The sequence below is a fragment of the Musa acuminata genome, chromosome BXJ2-2 (assembly GCF_036884655.1).
Source record: "Musa acuminata AAA Group cultivar baxijiao chromosome BXJ2-2, Cavendish_Baxijiao_AAA, whole genome shotgun sequence".
Lineage (NCBI taxonomy): Eukaryota > Viridiplantae > Streptophyta > Magnoliopsida > Zingiberales > Musaceae > Musa > Musa acuminata.
Genome location: NC_088339.1, coordinates 32587604 through 32605904, shown reverse-complemented (window position 1 = coordinate 32605904; position 18301 = coordinate 32587604). Strand labels below are relative to the sequence as shown.

General features: G+C 39.3%; 2 protein-coding genes and 1 long non-coding RNA gene across 3 annotated transcripts; 2 read left to right on the top strand and 1 right to left on the bottom strand.

The window, feature by feature from the left end:
- The first annotated feature begins 890 nt into the window (after positions 1–890).
- On the top strand, positions 891–9853 carry LOC135606147 (FACT complex subunit SSRP1-like). Its single transcript, XM_065096977.1, has 16 exons — positions 891–1051; positions 2078–2263; positions 2733–2838; positions 4399–4535; positions 5495–5578; positions 5658–5749; positions 5916–6024; positions 6172–6258; positions 6352–6444; positions 6722–6919; positions 7915–8066; positions 8149–8293; positions 8379–8474; positions 8632–8814; positions 9014–9092; positions 9542–9853. Exons 1-16 carry the CDS (start codon positions 998–1000, stop codon positions 9664–9666), a joined length of 1926 nt encoding a protein of 641 aa, XP_064953049.1. The 5' UTR covers positions 891–997; the 3' UTR covers positions 9667–9853.
- A 2969-nt stretch (positions 9854–12822) lies between these two features.
- Positions 12823–15212, bottom strand: LOC103976452 (uncharacterized). The gene has a single exon (XM_009391653.3). The coding sequence runs from the start codon at positions 15116–15118 to the stop codon at positions 13106–13108; it is 2013 nt and encodes a 670-aa protein (XP_009389928.2). The 5' UTR covers positions 15119–15212; the 3' UTR covers positions 12823–13105.
- A 119-nt stretch (positions 15213–15331) lies between these two features.
- On the top strand, positions 15332–17146 carry LOC108952145 (uncharacterized). Its single transcript, XR_001976731.2, has 2 exons — positions 15332–15707; positions 16905–17146. It is a non-coding gene; the product is annotated as an uncharacterized LOC108952145 (long non-coding RNA).
- Positions 17147–18301: the final 1155 nt, after the last annotated feature.

The following is an 18301-nucleotide window of genomic DNA, read 5'->3' as shown; positions in this document are numbered from 1 at the left end:
AATGAATGAGCAATAGTTGTACTTTCATAAATTGGTTTTATGATGAGAGATCAGTAAATGATAATGAATATATCGTCGTATGATACTTTAAAGATTATCGTTTATGTATCTGCTCATATGAATAAGGATCCAAGATAGATGATTATGTGCTACCCCTTACGGGTAAAAAGTAAAAGGATGATTGTCGGAGGTGGTTAGAGGCTATATCCTCATAAAATATTTCATAAAAATATTATGTTCATTTATGACTAAAATAAAGGTTTGTATTTAATAAAATGAAGTTGGGGTTATAATTTTTTGATCAATTTTTTTCATACTCATATATCTTGGATTATTAATCTGGACGTCAAAGAAATAAGATCGAAAAATCTCTCTCTTTTTTATTTTTTATATAAATATACCTCGAGAGTTCAATATTTTTATCTTAAGAAATCATAACATACAGGTTCAAATCACGTCGAACTGTTCATTTCATGGTGTTAATAACTATTCTTTTCCTTCGACACCGAATTGAAGACCGATCTCATATAGAAATAAATGAATTTTTTCTTAGGTTGGAAACATCTAATTCACTCGTACTCCCACAAATCGTTTTCGTCATCTCACTAACATGATTTCAGCTTCCAGCTTTGTGTTCGAAACCCAAAGCTGTATTCCAACTTTGACTTGAATTGTTTGGGATCTCATATGATTGATTGGGCTAAATGTCGAAGCCCAATGCGATTCTAGCGAGCCCACATGTTCTCGTCTAATTTATTGGGCCCATTTTGGGCCCCGCATCGAAGCCCGATTATCGTGGGGAGTCGTGATGGGCCCTGCGGTGATCGTTACCGCCCCGCGCTCGCATCTTCTCACCACGATAAATGCACGGATCAGCGGAGCAAGTGTCGAGCGAGGGGCCTCGAGAGGGAACCGAGGGCGGGCGAAGCGAAGGGGAGGGGAATAGAGATCGGGGAAGGTCGAGCGCTCGGACCGCCTCTCCCCGAGATCGAGAGCGATGACGGACGGTCATCTCTTCAACAACATCCTCCTCGGAGGACGCGGTGGAACCGTAAGGACAATCCCTAGTCGCTCGTTGTGTTTTCCTGCTTTCTTCGCCGCTCTCTTCGTCTCTATTTATTTGGGCGATTTTTTTTTGGGATTTTCGGATTGTTTAGGATCTCGGCCCGTTTCGTGAGTGATTCCTTCTTGAGACTCGAGGGGTTCGTTTCCGGAGCTCTCATTTTGGTTTTTCGCCGAGGAGTTTAGTGTTTTGTATCGATGATTACTCTCTATTTTCTCGATGCTAGGGTTTTACTTTGGCGTCTTCACTTGTGTGTTTTTTGTTGGGCGGAAGTCGGATATCGAGTTACCTTCTTGCGTCGGTAATGGTTTTAGGGTTTCGATTGCTCGACTACGGATGGAGACTTTGTTTCTTGAGATTGCTTCTCTTTGAGCTCCGAGACATGCCATGATGTCTTCTGCAAGTTATTATTCTGTCATAGTTTTCGTTCTTGATTTCTTCGTTTGGTAACCCTTGTTTATGATGCATTATTGGGTCTGTTCTGGCATCCGTTGGAAGAAGAAAACAAAAATAACAGCTGACAATTTGGTTTTTCATGTTTAGTTGTTAGAAATTTAACTCCCTTGTCCTGTGAATTTTATGTTATTTGGCCTTTTTGATCCTTTCCTAACAAATATTTCTGAATTTTCCCATTTCCTTCTCCGTTTTCCACTTTATAAACATAAACGAGAATGCTCAGGTCCTTTTAATACCCATCAGTCAGAAGCTTTGATATATCCGTAGTTCACAAATTGAATCAATAAACATACACAACTTAGGTCTATGAAACATTTTGGATGGCTAATAGGCTCGTGAGCCCCTAGTGCTTACAGCTGATGTGCAATGCTGTTGCCACTTCTTTTTTGTTGGTCTGACAGATTATACGAATGCAAAGCTTATTATACATGGGTGTAAAAAAATCACATTTTTATTTTTATAATATGATAAACTTTAGTTCTCATGTAGTTTTTGTTAGTGGTGGCATATTATATCAAGAAACCCTGTTGAACGTATTTTGGTGTGTTGTGACCGCAGAACCCTGGGCAACTGAAGGTGCACGCAGGTGGGATTGCATGGAGAAAGCAAGGTGGTGGAAAGATTATTGATGTCGACAAGGCAGATATTGCTCGAGTTACCTGGATGAAAGTTCCCAGGGCATATCAACTCGGGGTTAGGCTTAAAGATGGATTGTTTTACAAGTTCATCGGATTTCGTGAACAGGTGTTGGTTCTCTTAAACCTTACAAAGTTCAGGGCCTTAAATTCTTTCTTGTCCATTTTAATTATTTTTCCTTTAATATATTTTGGCTTCGGCAAGTCGTCTTGTGTTTGTGGTTATGCTACGACTAGCTCCTTGTTAGCTTTTAAGAAGTTTTATACAGAAGTGTCATATCAATTGGTAAATTGGAACTGTAAACTCAGTCAGTACAGGAAACATGCCATTTCGTATGTAAATTGTTGGCTTGGTGGGCTCATGCACTGATTTCAGCCTATGACTTTCATGTTAACCTTATTTGTAGTTGTCAATGATCAAAAGCAATGTTTTCCTAGTTGGTGCTTTGCTAGTACATGATACATTGCAGTTGTAGTTTTTCTGATTTTGCAGTGGACTGGTTGGTTTCTTTATTACACTTAAATAGTTTGTGATGACCTTGCAGATAATTGATTTTTATTATAATATTGTGCTGTAGGATGTCAGCAACTTGACAAATTACATACAGAAGAATATAGGCTTAACGCCAGAAGAGAAGCAACTTTCTGTCACTGGCCATAACTGGGGGGAAATTGATATAAACGGTTAGTTTTCTTCTCTTTTTAAGGATTGAAAATAATCTTGATCACAATTACTTTTTGTGGTCACTACAACTGACTGTTTGTTATTTATTTATATTTTTTTCTTTGGCATGCTTTTGCTCCCAGCAAATCCAATTAGTCCCTTTGCTGCTGCCTTCCCTCTCTTCTCTCTCGCACTCCACATAATATCAGCTTTCTGTGTTATGTTTGATTGTTTAAGTGTTACATTAGTGCACAAAATTATCAGTTGAAATACAGCTGGAGTCTGGAGAACTTTGGGTCCTGTTCTCATAAGCATGATCAACCATGCTGAACAACTTCATTTAGTTTCAAGGGCTGTTATTTATTCTGAATTTATTGATGGTTATTATTTGCCCTGTTAGGAGTAGAATTGGATATCTGCTTATGTTACTGATTGTGTCGTTTTGGTGCTTGTTTCTGTTTTGCTTTGGTTGCCTGAGGGTAAATATTTTCTAATTGTGGAATATCACTTGGTATTGAACAGGTTAGAATCCTGGTCAGGTCTTTTTTTTTTCGATGTTTATTAATTTTTTCTATTTTAAACAATTCAGTAGCAACATAACATTGTTAAGAACATCACATGAAAACAGCTGAATTGAATATATGCAGCACCTTGTTTTTTTCCAAGCAGCGCCTTGGTTTTGAGCGCTGCTATGCTGTTTTGATATCAAGTGCATACCATGCTGTTAGGAAACCAGCTGAATGCACAGTTCTTTGTGGTGTCTGCCATGCTAGTGGTTGCCTGGTATTGGCACCACATCTGGTACCTTTATCCTTTTGTAGCTCAGATTTTGACAACAATCACTACAAATGCTGAAAATGGTTAGTGTTTTAATGATTGGTTGAAGATGAAAATATCTAATGTTAGTACCCACTTGTACATTTTCACTACCTTTGATTTGAGATGTGCTATAGGTTTCGTTACAAATGCTATTTGGCGTCTTATTCATATGTTGCTTGCAGCAACCAGAATGCACAGTCCAGTATGATGCCCCTCATGCTAGGGGGTTTTTGGCATTGTTACGGCATATTGATGTTATTATCATTGTCTTGCATAAATATTAACAACTACCACAACAAATGCAAGTAGTATATGATTGGCTGGAGATAATAATACCTATATGTTGCTACTGTTCATATCTCAATAAATTTTTCTTGCGATTGCAACTACTAAGCGTCATTGTCTTTTCATACCATTTATTGTAGGGTTCATGCCATTGCTTGAAACATAAACAAAAAACTTTCTCATGCCTGTATCAGCAGAAATAAGATGATGATACCTCTTTACTGTAAATATTCTCATGCCGTTAAAGATATATCATACTGACATGATTGTTTGCTTCCAGTATGGATGATACTACCTTATGAACAGAATCCAAATGAACATTTTAGTGTTCCCTTTCCATAACATGAAGCTTGTTATGAACTGTAGTAGATATTTACCAACTTATGAGATAAGGTGGTTAGAGTACAAACTACAGTTGCTACTGTTTGCTTTGTTGTCCCCAACATCCTGAAGATATTATGTTATTTGCATCACAGGGAACATGCTCACCTTCTTAGTTGGCTCAAAGCAAGCATTTGAGGTTTCTTTAGCAGATGTTGCTCAAACCCAGCTTCAGGGAAAAACAGATGTCTACATGGAGTTCCATGTTGATGATACTACAGGAGCAACCGAGGTAGTCATCAATATATGTTTAGGAATCTTAGGATCACTAGTGAAAACCTTAGAGTGCGGTTCTGACTGATAAAAATACTAAGCTGACTGATTTCGATAATCCTGCAGTTCGTGTCTTATTTTTTAAATTTAGTTTTGTTTGCTTGCCTGTAATATTAATTTATGTTCCTGCAGTAAGAAAATGGATTCCAAAACCTAATTTGTTCTTGTTGATGACGAAGTTATAATTTTGTGATGTATGAATCGTGCGTATGGCCTAGCAGTATGTTCCTTTGCACCATCCATATGACATGTCAACAAATTTTACTCTTCGTTATTAGTGCCACATTGGCCATCATCATTCTAGTTACTATGGTATAATGAAGGGGAAAAATAATTAGCTGGAACATTGAATATTGAAAATGAAAGACTTCTTTATGATGATGGTCCTGGACTAGATTTATGAATGAAAGTTATCTGAGCCTTGATTGAGATAGGTTGATTCTTCCTGAACTGATGGTCCTGGACTAGACTTGTGAATAGCAGCATACTGAAGCTTAAATTTGATGTCTCATTCTGGAAACAGAAATTATGTAAGATAATCTCAGGCGAACTTGGGAAGATAAGTAGACCCAGGTTTCTTATACACCCCGTAAATTGTTGGATGAAAGGGAAAAGTGATATCAAGATCATATTAAATTACTTTTTATACATTGACTCGGTAGATGTTAACGTAGTCCTTTATTTAGTGTCGTTAGTAAACATCTTGTTATTTACTGAAGTCTGGTCCTAGTGGACCTCACAATGCTAAAGTTTCTAGAAGATTGCATTTCATCTAAATTTGTTGATGGTTGTAATTGAGTTGACAATTAAAAAATAGGTCCAAGCTATTGGACTTGTTTAATGTGTTAAGACACTATTGGTAATTTTCTTCCTAAAAATCTAGCTATGAGCTTCTAATTTTTCTCTTCCTGATTTCAGAAAGATTCATTGATGGATTTAAGTTTTCACATACCTACTTCCAATACACAGTTCGTTGGTGATGAAAACCGTCCTCCAGCTCAGGTAACATCTGCTTGTGTTCTGTTTGTTTGTCCAGTTATGGAATTTGCCCCTACAATCCAATAATCTGTATATATTTTAGGTTTTCCTTGATAAAATAGTCTCATTGGCCGATGTTGGCTCGTCTGAAGAACCGTTTCTCACATTTGAAGGAATTGCAATCCTCACACCCAGGTACAAAGCCAACTAGTGAATCAGTTTGTAACATCTTTAAACATTTTTCTTACTTTTTCCATTATGTTGGTTACTCGTGGTTAGTCCATACATTCATCCCATGAATTTCTTCATTTTTTCTTCGTACATATGCTGTCAGAAACTGATTTAATCTTTGTATCTCCAGGGGGCGACACAGTGTGGAGCTTCACCTTTCATTCATGCGGCTTCAGGGATTGGCTAATGATTTTAAAATTCAATATGCCAGTATTGTCCGGCTTTTCCTACTTCCGAAGGTAAATATGTTTGTTTTATAGAAATCTGTTATTTAATTCAGTAGTGTCTTTTGATAGTCATAATCTTGGTGAGGAACAACTTAATTTTGGTTAACAACTGGATTTCTGCAATATATTTAATCTTAGTTGCTTTGTTTTTCTACACAGTCCAACCAACCCCATACCTTTGTTGTAATTACTCTTGACCCACCAATTCGGAAAGGACAAACTTTATATCCACATATAGTTATTCAGGTATTTGCACTGTGCTGTTACTATTGTGTTTCCACTTTCCATCATGATCATTGTTATTAAATTCTGTTGTGCCTTCTTTTTCTGGTTTAAAAGTTTGAAACAGAATATGTAGTCGAGAAGAACCTGTTACTAAGCGAGGAGCTCTTGTCAACCAGATTCAAGGACAGGCTGGAACCATCCTATAAGGTGATTGTGACTTAGCTCAGGAATGAAGTATTTCTATCACTTTTTCTCTTTGATATCTGTCACAAACTTTTGAATTTGAAGAGATGCAAGCCTCCTCTCACATTGTTGCTGTTGTTTGTGTCTAGTGAAATCTGATGCTTCATCGCATCTCTAGCTGTGCACTTGCTTGTGCTATATGTCAACTTTACAATATGGAAGCTGCACTTTTGTTTTTTTGTTTCCTTAACATCATACTTCCAACTCTTCCTAAACTTCTTTTTTCTTTTTGTTCCTTCAGGGCTTAATCCATGAGGTTTTCATTAAGACCTTGCGTGGCATATCTGGAGCCAAGGTGACCAGGCCAGGTTCCTTTCGTAGTTGTCAAGATGGATATGCAGTGAAATCATCACTTAAAGCTGAGGATGGTTTGCTGTATCCACTTGAAAAGGGATTTTTCTTTCTTCCAAAACCTCCAACACTCATTCTTCATGATGAGGTAATGATTATGGATTTATTTTTCTTCTGCAATAGCAGTTATTTGGGCCTGGTATTTTATCCTATTTTGGTTTAATTTTTGGACAAAATCTGAAGCAGAATTTTCATCTAAATTGTTTGTTGCTTAATTATGTAAGATAAAACAATCTTTTTCTCCAATGATATTTTTATATAATGAACAAGTAGGGTTTGCTTTTGGTTGAATGGTCTCGTGGTAAAGGGGGAGTGTAGACAGGGTTGTCATGTTGCTGTTTGCACTATTGATGAATGGTCCGTTATCGGTGTATTAGACGCAATTCAGTTTGATTGTGTTTTAAGATATGGATCAAATTGTTTGGTTTCTATTGTCCGAACAGAAATCCAACTGAGTCAGGTTGTAATCTGAAACCAGCTTTTTATTAGTTTTGATTGGTTTAGTTTTCTCGGTTTTTGCTGCTTTGTGGAAGGTGCCAGTTTCTTCTCCCTTCTCTTTCCACCCTGGTTGTCATGGAGGTGGAATGATATATTGTGAAAGAAGCTAGAAGTTTGATGAGCTGTATCACCGGTGTATCTATGGATATATATTGAAGAGTAGGATGGAAAATGGAGAGGAAGGGTTGGTCGGAGCCAGAGATGATCTTGGTGGGTGGTGGAGATGGGGGATAGGTAGATCAGAAAGGGAATGGTCAGGAAGAAGGGAAGTGGAGAGAAGGTGAACGGAATCAACTAACAAAGTTAAAGCCATTTTCCATTGGTGATTTCCCCTGCTAGTTAAATTGTTGGTATGATAGGACATGAAATTTAGACACCATCAGTCAAAGTGCTGCCCAAGCTTTTGCACACTGGAATTCTTCTGTTGTATCTGTTTGTCCAAAACATAATTCCTCTTTTTCATTTTTGCCAATTTCGGATGGCAAGTCAAGTTGCCAGCCGCTGACCTGTGATTATTGTCCAGGACATCTGGACTTCTTTTTTTCGAGTAACTTAGTTTGTTCCTTATTTTTTGTGGGTATGCAGATTGACTTTGTTGAATTTGAACGCCATGGCGCAGGAGGATCGAGTGTGTCATCTCACTATTTTGATCTCCTTGTTAAGCTTAAAAATGATCAAGAGCATCTTTTCAGAAATATCCAGAGAAACGAATATCATAATCTCTTCGAATTCATTAAGTAGGTCCTTAATCATCATTCCTATAATCTTTTTGGTATCTTTGTCTGGATTTGTTACCTGGTTCTTTTTGGTTTCATGAAGGGCAAAGGGTATGAAGATACTGAATCTTGGAGGTTCTCAAACAACCAATGGAGTTGCTGCTGCTCTTCATGATGATGATGATGATGCTGTAGATCCACATCTTGAACGAATAAAGAATGCTGCTGGGGATGAAAGTGATGAAGAGGTGCTTGGATAGAGTCGCATCAAATATATGCTTGTGTTAAAGATATCTTGTGATCAGTTGATAAATCTTTCTATCTACCCTGCAGGATGAAGATTTTGTTGTTGAAAAGGATGATGGTGGATCACCCACAGATGATTCTGGGGAAGAGGAATCTGATGCTAGTGAAAGTGGAGAAGAGAAAGTATATTTTTTTATATGTTTACTTGTAATAATTATGTTGAATTCACTTTTTCCTGCTTGATGTTGATTATTAGCATGGTACAAAAAAATGGTGTCCTGTAATATGCTGGAATTTCTCTATTCGATCGTGTTCAAGCAGTGTTATTATTTTTCCTCAGAAATCTTCCATTAAGGATTCCAAGAAGGAAGCTACTGGAGTGAAGGCACCATCTGCTAAGGGTAAAAGCAGAGATGGAGACGAAGAAGGTTCAAAGAAGAGAAAGCCAAAGAGGAAGAAGGATCCTAATGCACCAAAACGGGCTATGTCAGGCTTTATGTTTTTCTCAAATGCTGAAAGAGAAGTAAGTTGTGTAAATTGATCTTTCTTGTCGGACTAATTTGTTTCCTTCAGTTCTTAGGTGAATTAAATTGATCTTTCTTGTTAGTCTTTTTGTTTGGTTATCTCATCTCTGCAAATGTTGCGGAAACTGAGCTTTGTGAACAAGCATAATATAGTTTTGACTTATAAACTTATTATTCCAACTGTACTTCTATTTGCAGAATTTGAAGAAGGGCAATCCAGGGATGTCATTTACAGACGTTGGAAGGGCCCTTGGAGAGAGATGGAAAAAAATGACAGGTTTGGCTTGTCCAGTATCAATTGTCCTTAATGTCTGTTGCTTTTAGGACTCAATTCACACCCATGATTTCTAGGAGATGTTATAGAGCTTTAGGATAATTCACAAAACTATCAGCAAGTTTTCTTAGATATGAATGATCTATACTTTATTTGAATGATCTAATGAAATCATAAATGATTTATTAGGACATTGGGTACATCACGAACTTTTCCTTAGTCCACCCGGTCTTTTGTTCCACATGCTGCAACTGCCCCTCAAAAAGATAGCTAGTTGTTTCTCGTCCTGGTGCACGCCAGAGTCACAGGAACCACCATGAGATTTGTTTGCTGTTACTATCTATCTGTTGAGGCCACAATTTCCCATTATGGATACAACCTTTGTAGATTCTGCTCTTAGATCCGAGGGGTAACTGATTGATTGTGTTTTATGCTTTCCTGTTACGTTGCAGCTGAAGAGAAGGAACCATACGAGTCGATGGCTAGGGCAGATACTAAACGGTACAGGGAGGCCATGGCTGATTACAAGAGCGGAGGTCCTTCCACCACCAATATGGACTCCGGAGAGTCCGAATGAAGTAAACCTGCGAAACCAATATTGGACTCTCCATTATTGTGAAGCATGCAACTAACCTTCTCTTTTGTTACTACTCTACTCTAATGTATGCTGTGCTTTTACGCTTTATTGAATTCGGTAGATACGTTGTAAGAACAATATAATTGAGAGTGGGAGCGTTGCTTTAATTAGAGCATCTATTTGACCAGTAGTTTAATGTGGAGAGCTGCATTCATTTGCAGTTGCTTGCAGTTCAACGTATGATTTGTCTTTTTGTTTTTAGTGTTGTTGAGAAGAAAAGTCTTCATCCAACATTAAAAAGAAAAAAAAAGGGGTGATATATAATAGTGTACTGTTATTTAATTCACTCAGCATCGTAAGACCGGACGATAAGGGTTGTGCATTGGTGAGAGGGCATGACGTTGCGCTCTTTGAAGACCCTCAACAATACGCATAGCTTCGGTGAGGGGTAACGCTCTCTTTAACAGCTGCTCATGATGTGGCTCCCAAGAAGCCACCGTGTTTTTGTAGTCCGGTCCACTTGATATGATCATCAGTTCATGATCATAATATGACAATAGCCTGAGAAACTACTTCCACATATTGGCATGTTGAGCAATTCACATCGGAACCTTCTGCAAATAAACATGCACGCATCTTTTGAGAGTAAAATAAGCATGCACACATGACAATAGCTGGTGGGAGGGTTTCATGCAAACAAGCATTTTGTTATAGGCTTCTTCAGGCTTGAGCACCACGTTACAAAGAGTTGCATGATATTAACAGTATTATTCTACCAAAAATGGCAATATCAAAATTATACAGATTGTCAGGCTATTGCCAGTGAAGATATACTACCAGAAGTAGATTCTTCCAGTGATGTCTACATGCAAAGAATTCCAGTACAGTAAATCTCATCCTTTTTTTTTTTAGGTCATCAACAGCCCTGTTAGTCAGTCCATCCTGGTACTACTCCTTCCTGCCTCAGACTCAGCATATAACCTGAAGGATCGTCTGTTTCCATCATCAGCCTACAGGAACAAGAAACATAAAGCAAGATAAACAAGTAAAGGAACAAGAAAACTTGCACCCATGTAGTAAATCAGTAGCAACATGAGCACAGGCTTCATTGTAGATCAGTAATTTGAATGGTAGCAATATCTACAATGCAGATAAATATAGAGGGCTAATTATAGATTATCCCATGTAGTTAGACATCGTTAATATTCTAATTTTTAAATTTAAAAAATTTATATTGAAATCCCTATAGTTGTGAAAGTGAAACATTTTAACTCTATTTATCCTAACATCGTCAGTTTTATCGACGGAAACATGAAAAAAAAAAATTAAAATAATAATTTTAATATTTCAGTTTGTGGTGACGGATGACGTCAATGGTGGCGGATGATGATGCAACTAGGGGCCATGGGTGGCTGTTGTAGATGAGGAGTGTGACGATGAAAGGTGAGGGTCGCTCTACATCTACGTCGACGTAGTTGCTAAGCGATTCTGCTCTACATCTGTGTCGAGGCCGATGAGCGACCCTTTTGCTGCTTTGCATTTGCGTCGACGTCGACAAAGTTGTTGAGCGACGAGAGGGCTGCTCGACATCGGCATCAGCGGCCCTTTCGTCGCTTGGCAATCGCGTCGATGCTGACGCAGATGTAGAGCGATATAAGGGTCGCTCGGGTGGCTGTTGTGGATGAGGAGAGCGGCGGCGAGAGGTGAGGGCCGCTCTACATTTGCGTCGACACCGGTGTAGATGCAAAGCACGACGTAGATACAGAGCAACCCTCACTTCTTGCTGTCGCTCTCCTCATCCCCAATAGCCACCCAAGCGATCCTTTCGTTGCTTGCATCTGCGTCGACGTAGTTGCCGAGCGGCCCTCAGCTCTAACCGTCGCTTTCTTCATCCACAATAGCCACCCGTGACTCCTAACGACGTCGCCGTTCGCCACCAACAATGCCGTTTGCCACCACCAACTAGAATATTAAAATTATCTTTTTACCATTTGTTTTCATGTTTTTGTCGATAAAACCAAGATAAATGGAGCTAGATGTTTCACTTCCATAACTATAGGGATTCCAATATAAACTTTTTAAGTCTAAGGACAAAGATACTAAGGAGGTCTAACTATAAGGGGTAATATGCAATTAGCCTAAATATAAACAATGTTGTGTTATATGTGATTGTATGATATAAAAGAGAAGCAAGAAAAGAACCATATTGGTAAAGCATAACAAAAAAATAAAAGAGAGCGACATATTGAATAAAAGAGATAAGTTTAAAATAAAAAGTAGATCAGATATGCCTTGAATCAATAACATATATACTTGAATAAGTTCTGTATGTATCAATTCTGTCTGTAGTGAGCTAATAATAAATTAATAACATATATACTTGGATACAACTCCAGGACACTCAAAAAGATTATCTAGAAAGATGTATTAAAAAAAATCCACAAATAACTGAAAATAAACCTATAAAATTTGAAAACATTTTTGACTTTCTAAGGGTGTGGAAATGGACCTTTGAGACCTAAACATCACCTTATCTACATTCAACAGTTAGCACCTGTCTTAAGGTAGAAACAATAGCATCAGAGAATAAAAAAAGATGTGGAAAAGTTGATAAAAAATAGCAAAACAAGATTACTAGAGACAAAACTGTGACAATATTATACCTAAGTTTCTCAGACAAAATTATTTCAGACACCTAATGCTAAAAGTGCAAAAATAATAAGAATACCAATTTTCAGATATTATACATATTTCAGAATATAAAAATCTGAATATATACAAGAACGACGACAATGCATGAAAAGTCGAACCTGTGCCAGAAAATCCATTAATCCATCCATGCAATTGAGCTGGTCGTAGTTGAAGATGATGGAGAATTTTACAAAGCATACCAATCTGAAGAAGTTAATCATGTCTGCATCTTAGACAGAAAAAAAGGCCATGATCCTGCTGATATTCAAACTCTATAATAAGCCAGATATAACAAGTTGGTGCTGTCCATTCACTTTGATATGTCAAAGGCAATAATGCCATATGTTCCTATAGTTCCTCTGCCAAAATTCAGCAAGGTAGAATATTCAAGATCAGCATTAGTAGGCATTTGCAGGTGAACATCCTCATGTGTTTTCATTGCACAAAGTAGATTGATAGCTAATATAAACAAAATTCTCATAAAAGAGAATTTTACATGTTAAATCATGGAAAGTTATCAACTACAACTTAGAGATAAAAACTAACATTCATATACTAATCTGTAACCATGAAATCTTAGAGATCAGACATTTCCACAAGAAAGTAGAGGCCATACTGAACATGACCTGGCTCGGAGTATGTGCTTTGACTAATACCAAATCTGCTATCTTGACAAAAATATCCAGAGAAGTAACTAGGAAACGAAGATGTCCATGCTCCATACATTATTACAACATATAAATCACTCTCAAAACTGTTTTCTCTTGCTTTTCAAGATCTTGTCCCTCTTTGCATAGACATAACAGAAACCAAAAAGAAACACACCAAACAGGGAAACCGATGCCCATGGGAATGGTGGATCCTTGAAACAAACAAGTAAAGCTTCCAACTTTTGTGATGCCTCATATATTAAGGTGTGTATAGCATACAGATCATGATCTGATGACCTCAGGAAGTACATGGCTTTCTCGAAATCGAAGTGGGAGATGGCAGAAACTACCTTCTCCAGCTTGTACTTGAGCAAATTCCACCTCTGAACAAACTCAACATGCTTTCTTTCTTTGAGAAGCTTCCTGTCTCCACCATGTGCAGCCATTGACTGCAATACATCAATGACACTTGTAATGGTGTAGTTCAATGAAGTTAGCAGAACATTTCTCCGTGCCGCATCTCTCTGAATAAAGGACAGGGATGATGTTTCAGAGAAGGGTCCGAATGGAGTTTGACCAACACTCCAAGTGTAATCAACTAGGGTACTGTTGTGCTGTGGGCTCCATGACAGGTGGGTTGGCGAGACACCCCACATGCTCTGAAGCACGGAACCAATGATGGGGCGGTCGAGGTTACGGGTCTGTGTAATCACATGCCGGCCATTGCAGCTGTAGTCACTGACAGTCTGCGAGCTCCTGGTCCTCACAGCAATCACCATGTTTCTAAATGCAATAGCCTGGTGGTACCGGTCGAGCAAAAGGAGCTTGTCATATTCCAAATCGAACACATATACTGGAAGCACCTTGCCATATTCCTCCTCTTCAGGAATTGCTGCAGCTCGCCGTACCTCTTCCACTGAGTCTGATAGTATCTGATGCATGCGCTTCGAGTCCAAATATTCACTCACAATAAGAGTGTAGTTCTCAAAGAGGAACCGGGAGGTGTATGAATTTGTCGATCGGGCAATGGCATAAGAACATATCGGGCACTCAGAGAACTTTACATTGTATGATTTGAACACCAAAGATTGTTCCTTGTAAGCGAGCTCGCTTTCTTTTAGCGTCTGTTTGATGAAAGTCCAGTCAAGCCCAGTGGTATCCGGATCAGATCCATGAACGTGGATGAACTGAATCAGGAGGGAGTTCTCATACAAGACTGGAATCCTCAGAGAAGGAACAAGAAGGGCTCGGTATGCGCTAAGGACCATAGAGGTGAGATCCGAAAGAAGGGCCTTTTCTGATCTTGGTCTGCCGTGGAGCGAGGATAATGGATGGAACTCACCTCGGGGAATCACGCCCTCGCCAGAAATTGCCGGGCCATATTCTACTGGTCCTGCAGCAAGGTCGATCCACACATACCGATCTTTCCCAGTCCAGAGAGTCCCCAGACACTTTGTGAAGGCCAGCGACGCATCCTTGGAATCGAGAGAATAGGCATAGGGCTTGGATTGAGATCCAAGATTCAGCAAGTAGATGTAGAAACCCGGCGCTGAGTTCGTGTTCTCCCTCTGGAAATCTTGCTGGACGATATGATCGACGGTGGAGTACGGCACAGAGAGGAGAGCAGAACGATAGAGCGGCGACGGCGAGGCCTCGAGGTGAGACCGGATGGCGTTCCATATCTGCGATCCGAGAGGCGAGAGAGAGCTGTCCACGTGGAGGGCGTGTCCGATGGCGAGGTGGTGCGGGGTAGCGCCGATAACGTGGAAGCGGTCGGAGGTGAGGGCAGCGGAGGCGAAGGACCGGATGATGCCCGGGGCAGCAGAGGAGAAGTCGCCCACAAGCTTCACGTAGACGGGGACGGAGATCTGTAAGGATAGGAGCTGTGAGACGAGGGTCGCGTGGTCGGCGGAGAGGTGTGAAGCGGCAAGCGTCCTTTTGAGGGCCGCGGGTAGGGAGGCGAAAGAGTCGTTGGAGGCGGAGGGATCGCGGCGGGCCTCGCCGGCAAGGAACGCATCCAGGCCGAGGGTCGCGGCCTCTCCCGTCCGGGGCGCAGCGTGAGAGGCAAGGGTGACCAAGAAGAGGACGTAGATTAGGGTTTTGGACCTCATAGTCGGAGATCGGATGCGATGGACGATTTGGGTTTGAACGGAGGCAGTTATTAGGGTTTCGGTGGAATCATAGCTTCGGAAGTTTGGAAATGAGGGGAGAAGGACATATAAGATTAAGAATGCCATGACTCGGCCGAGTTGAGGGAGTCGACTCGGCCGAGTTGAGGGAGTCGACTCGGACGACTCAGACCCGGTGGAACATAGATTCGGATCGAACACTCAAGTCTTCCCGAATCCATTAGCAAATTAATTGCGAACCCGAAAACGATTCTTGTATGCTTCCCTAGGAGGTCCGTCCGGTATCTGTATCCCATTTTAATGGATCGGATCCTAAAAAACTCCGACCCATCAGTAGCACTACGAAAACGACTGGATCTCTGCGGAGGAACGCAGAGGGCTTCCTCTTTTGGGCGATTCCTCGACCCCAATCGATCACGCACTCGGGCTTGTCGAAGCTTCAGCGTTCGACGTCCATGGAGTGTGCGAAAAGGTCATCGCTGAGAGGTACCGATCCGACACTGCTATCCGCCAACGAGTACCACAGTCTCCGTCGATGAGAAAGCCCTGCTACCGAGTTCGTCACTTTCTGGTTCGTTCTTTGCTTGGCTTTTCTGATTCCCTTTCGCTGCAGTTTCTTCGTCAAAAAAATCGCATTTTTATGGCTTCATCAACGTGTTGTGATGTGCTTTTACGAGCATGCTTTGTCAATGTGTGTGATCTCTCACTTCTTCAGTCTTAAGTTTCGGATTTGCTTGTACATATGTGGAGTATAATCTGTGATGCTGTACAACTGGGTTGTGACTCTTTTTGGTAGTTATTTGTGATGAGGTAGCTTTGAATCGAGAAAATTAGTGAGAAAAGGATTCCCCCAACGGTAGCTCGTTCAATTCAGTAAGAAAAGATATCTCTAGATAGATCAAGTTTGTTTGTGGTTGAAATGATGACTTACTGTGGTTGAAATAAGTCTTGATGCACCTGGAATGCATTTTGTTCAATGCATGACTCACTGGGCATGTTTATCTTACATAAAGGTTTTGCTCAATGCATTTTGTTATAATTCCATAAATGCTAGTGATTAAACATCCACATCCTTCTTCGGTCTGCAAGTATTACTTCAAGTGGAACAAAGACAAGAAATAGGATCAATTTGGTTTCACTATAACCATGTTTTGTGAAAATTTTATTCTTTCAAGATATAAAAACCAAATGTAGTATGATATCTTCAATATCTTTTATGACTTAACAGGATCATTTTTCAGAGTTTTTACAATCACCTAGCAACTCGTCTGATCAGGCTTCATCTTCTTCTTTGAAGATTGAAAGGCCAAGTTCTGAATTCTATCACTGGATTTTCCTTTGCTTTCTTGTAATTCTTGAGAACTGGATGATCTGCCTTTGAGGTGATCTGTAACTTCTTGAACTCCTAGCTAAGTCTTGGTTGACTCTCTTCTGTTTCTTTGGCTTTCCCTGTTGACTCGCTTCTTTTTCTTTATTTATTAAACTTTCTTTAATGATAGAAATATCCTCTTCTTCCTCTTCTGTTTTCTTCAACCTCATTCAGGATACTTGGGGCAATGCTTCTCTTCATTTATGTGGGCTTTTGTTTGAGTCATAGTCTCTATCTTAACCTCCGATATAGATCTTGGCCTTCATCCTTGTTCTCTCATTTGCTGGTAGCATGAGCAAAATTGATTCATAGAGTTCAGTAACAAATTGATAGAATGAAGCCTTAAAGATTTCCTCTTTTCTTTCTTCCTGTTCTTGATGTTGTTTATCATTTTGACAGGCGAGGATTCTGCATTGATCACTGCAGAAGAGAGCCTGCTAGAGCATTTCCCCCTTGAGTTGTGGGGTACTTCAATTTGTCATAGAAGAGGTTAATGTTGTGGAACATCATAAATCATGTAAAGAACACAGAAATGTAAGCTTTCCTTTCATTCCACTTCTGTGCTCAGCACCAGTTACCTGAGCACTGACAAGTAGTTTCAGCTTCCAGCCAAATAAGAGTGTTGGGCACTTTAAACATCATTCATTACTTGTGACTGCAATTTGCCATGGAAGAGGTTTATGTTGTGGAACATATAAATCATGCAAAGAACACAAAAATGTAAGCTTTCTCAGCACCAGGCTTACCTGAGCACTGAGAAGTAGTGTTAGCTTCCAGCCAAATAAGAGTGTTGGGCACTCTACAGATCATTGATTACTTGTGACCTGCCCATCTCCTAAGATTCATAAAGCTATCTGATACCTGTTATTATATACCTATCCGATACATCTCCTGAGATTCATAAAGCTATCTTATGCTTGTATAACCTATCTGATACATGTTATTTTACACCCACAGGCAGAACCATCATATAGATTTTTTGTGCAGTGTCAAGTGGAAACCCCTTGTTCTTGTCAAAGTTTCTAAAGTATTTTTGTTCTTTTTTATTCTTTTACAGTTTATAGCTAGTTCACATGTTGACCGATTAGATTGTTGAACCTGAACAGTTGATCCAAAATGTTTAGGCACAGTGATTCTGGTTCCTTCAAGTTAATGGAGTGTATAAGGTCTATCTCATTAGTGGCTCATTAAATTAATCGAGTAGTCCTTTCTATTAGAACTCTCAGTTTTATTATTATTATTGTTGTTGACAAGCACAAGATCGAAAAAGATTCAATGTTAGATATAACAACTTGCATGTGTTTAATAGATGCATGGATGGTGGATTTTTCTTTGTACATATAAATAATGAAATGCACCCAATTTATGCACCATAAAAGAGAGAGATCTTTCAAAATGAGGACTTATTCCATCATAGTGGCCAAAAAATCCTTAACATAGCAATGTTTTTTTTGTAGACACCTAAAACTATTTAATAAATACTGATTAATTTAATATAATTATCAGCATAATAACATCAGAAATAATTTCCTGTTATGTGAATGCTTTGCTACATCTGCATATTGCATAGAAAGAGCATTATTATGTGATATGTATTAGTCCTATGTATACATTATAATGTTATATATGATGGCATATAGAGTTAGATGATCTACTACTAACAATTTGGATTGTTGTATCAGAATTATTAGGATGGAAAAGGAATGCTTTTGAACCATATATTAGACTTGAGGAGAATTCCTAAGTTGAATCATGTCAGAATGAACCTAATATTATGCTTGTATGGTGAATGAGAA

Excerpts from the sequence above, each read along its gene's own strand:
- LOC103976452 (XM_009391653.3), bottom strand. The coding sequence starts at position 15,118 with ATGAGGTCCAAAACCCTAATCTACGTCCTCTTCTTGGTCACCCTTGCC.
- LOC135606147 (XM_065096977.1), top strand. The coding sequence starts at position 998 with ATGACGGACGGTCATCTCTTCAACAACATCCTCCTCGGAGGACGCGGT. Across the intron at positions 6,025-6,171 it reads GGCTTTTCCTACTTCCGAAG|TCCAACCAACCCCATACCTT; the intron begins GTAAATATGTTT and ends TTTTCTACACAG. Across the intron at positions 6,920-7,914 it reads CACTCATTCTTCATGATGAG|ATTGACTTTGTTGAATTTGA; the intron begins GTAATGATTATG and ends GTGGGTATGCAG.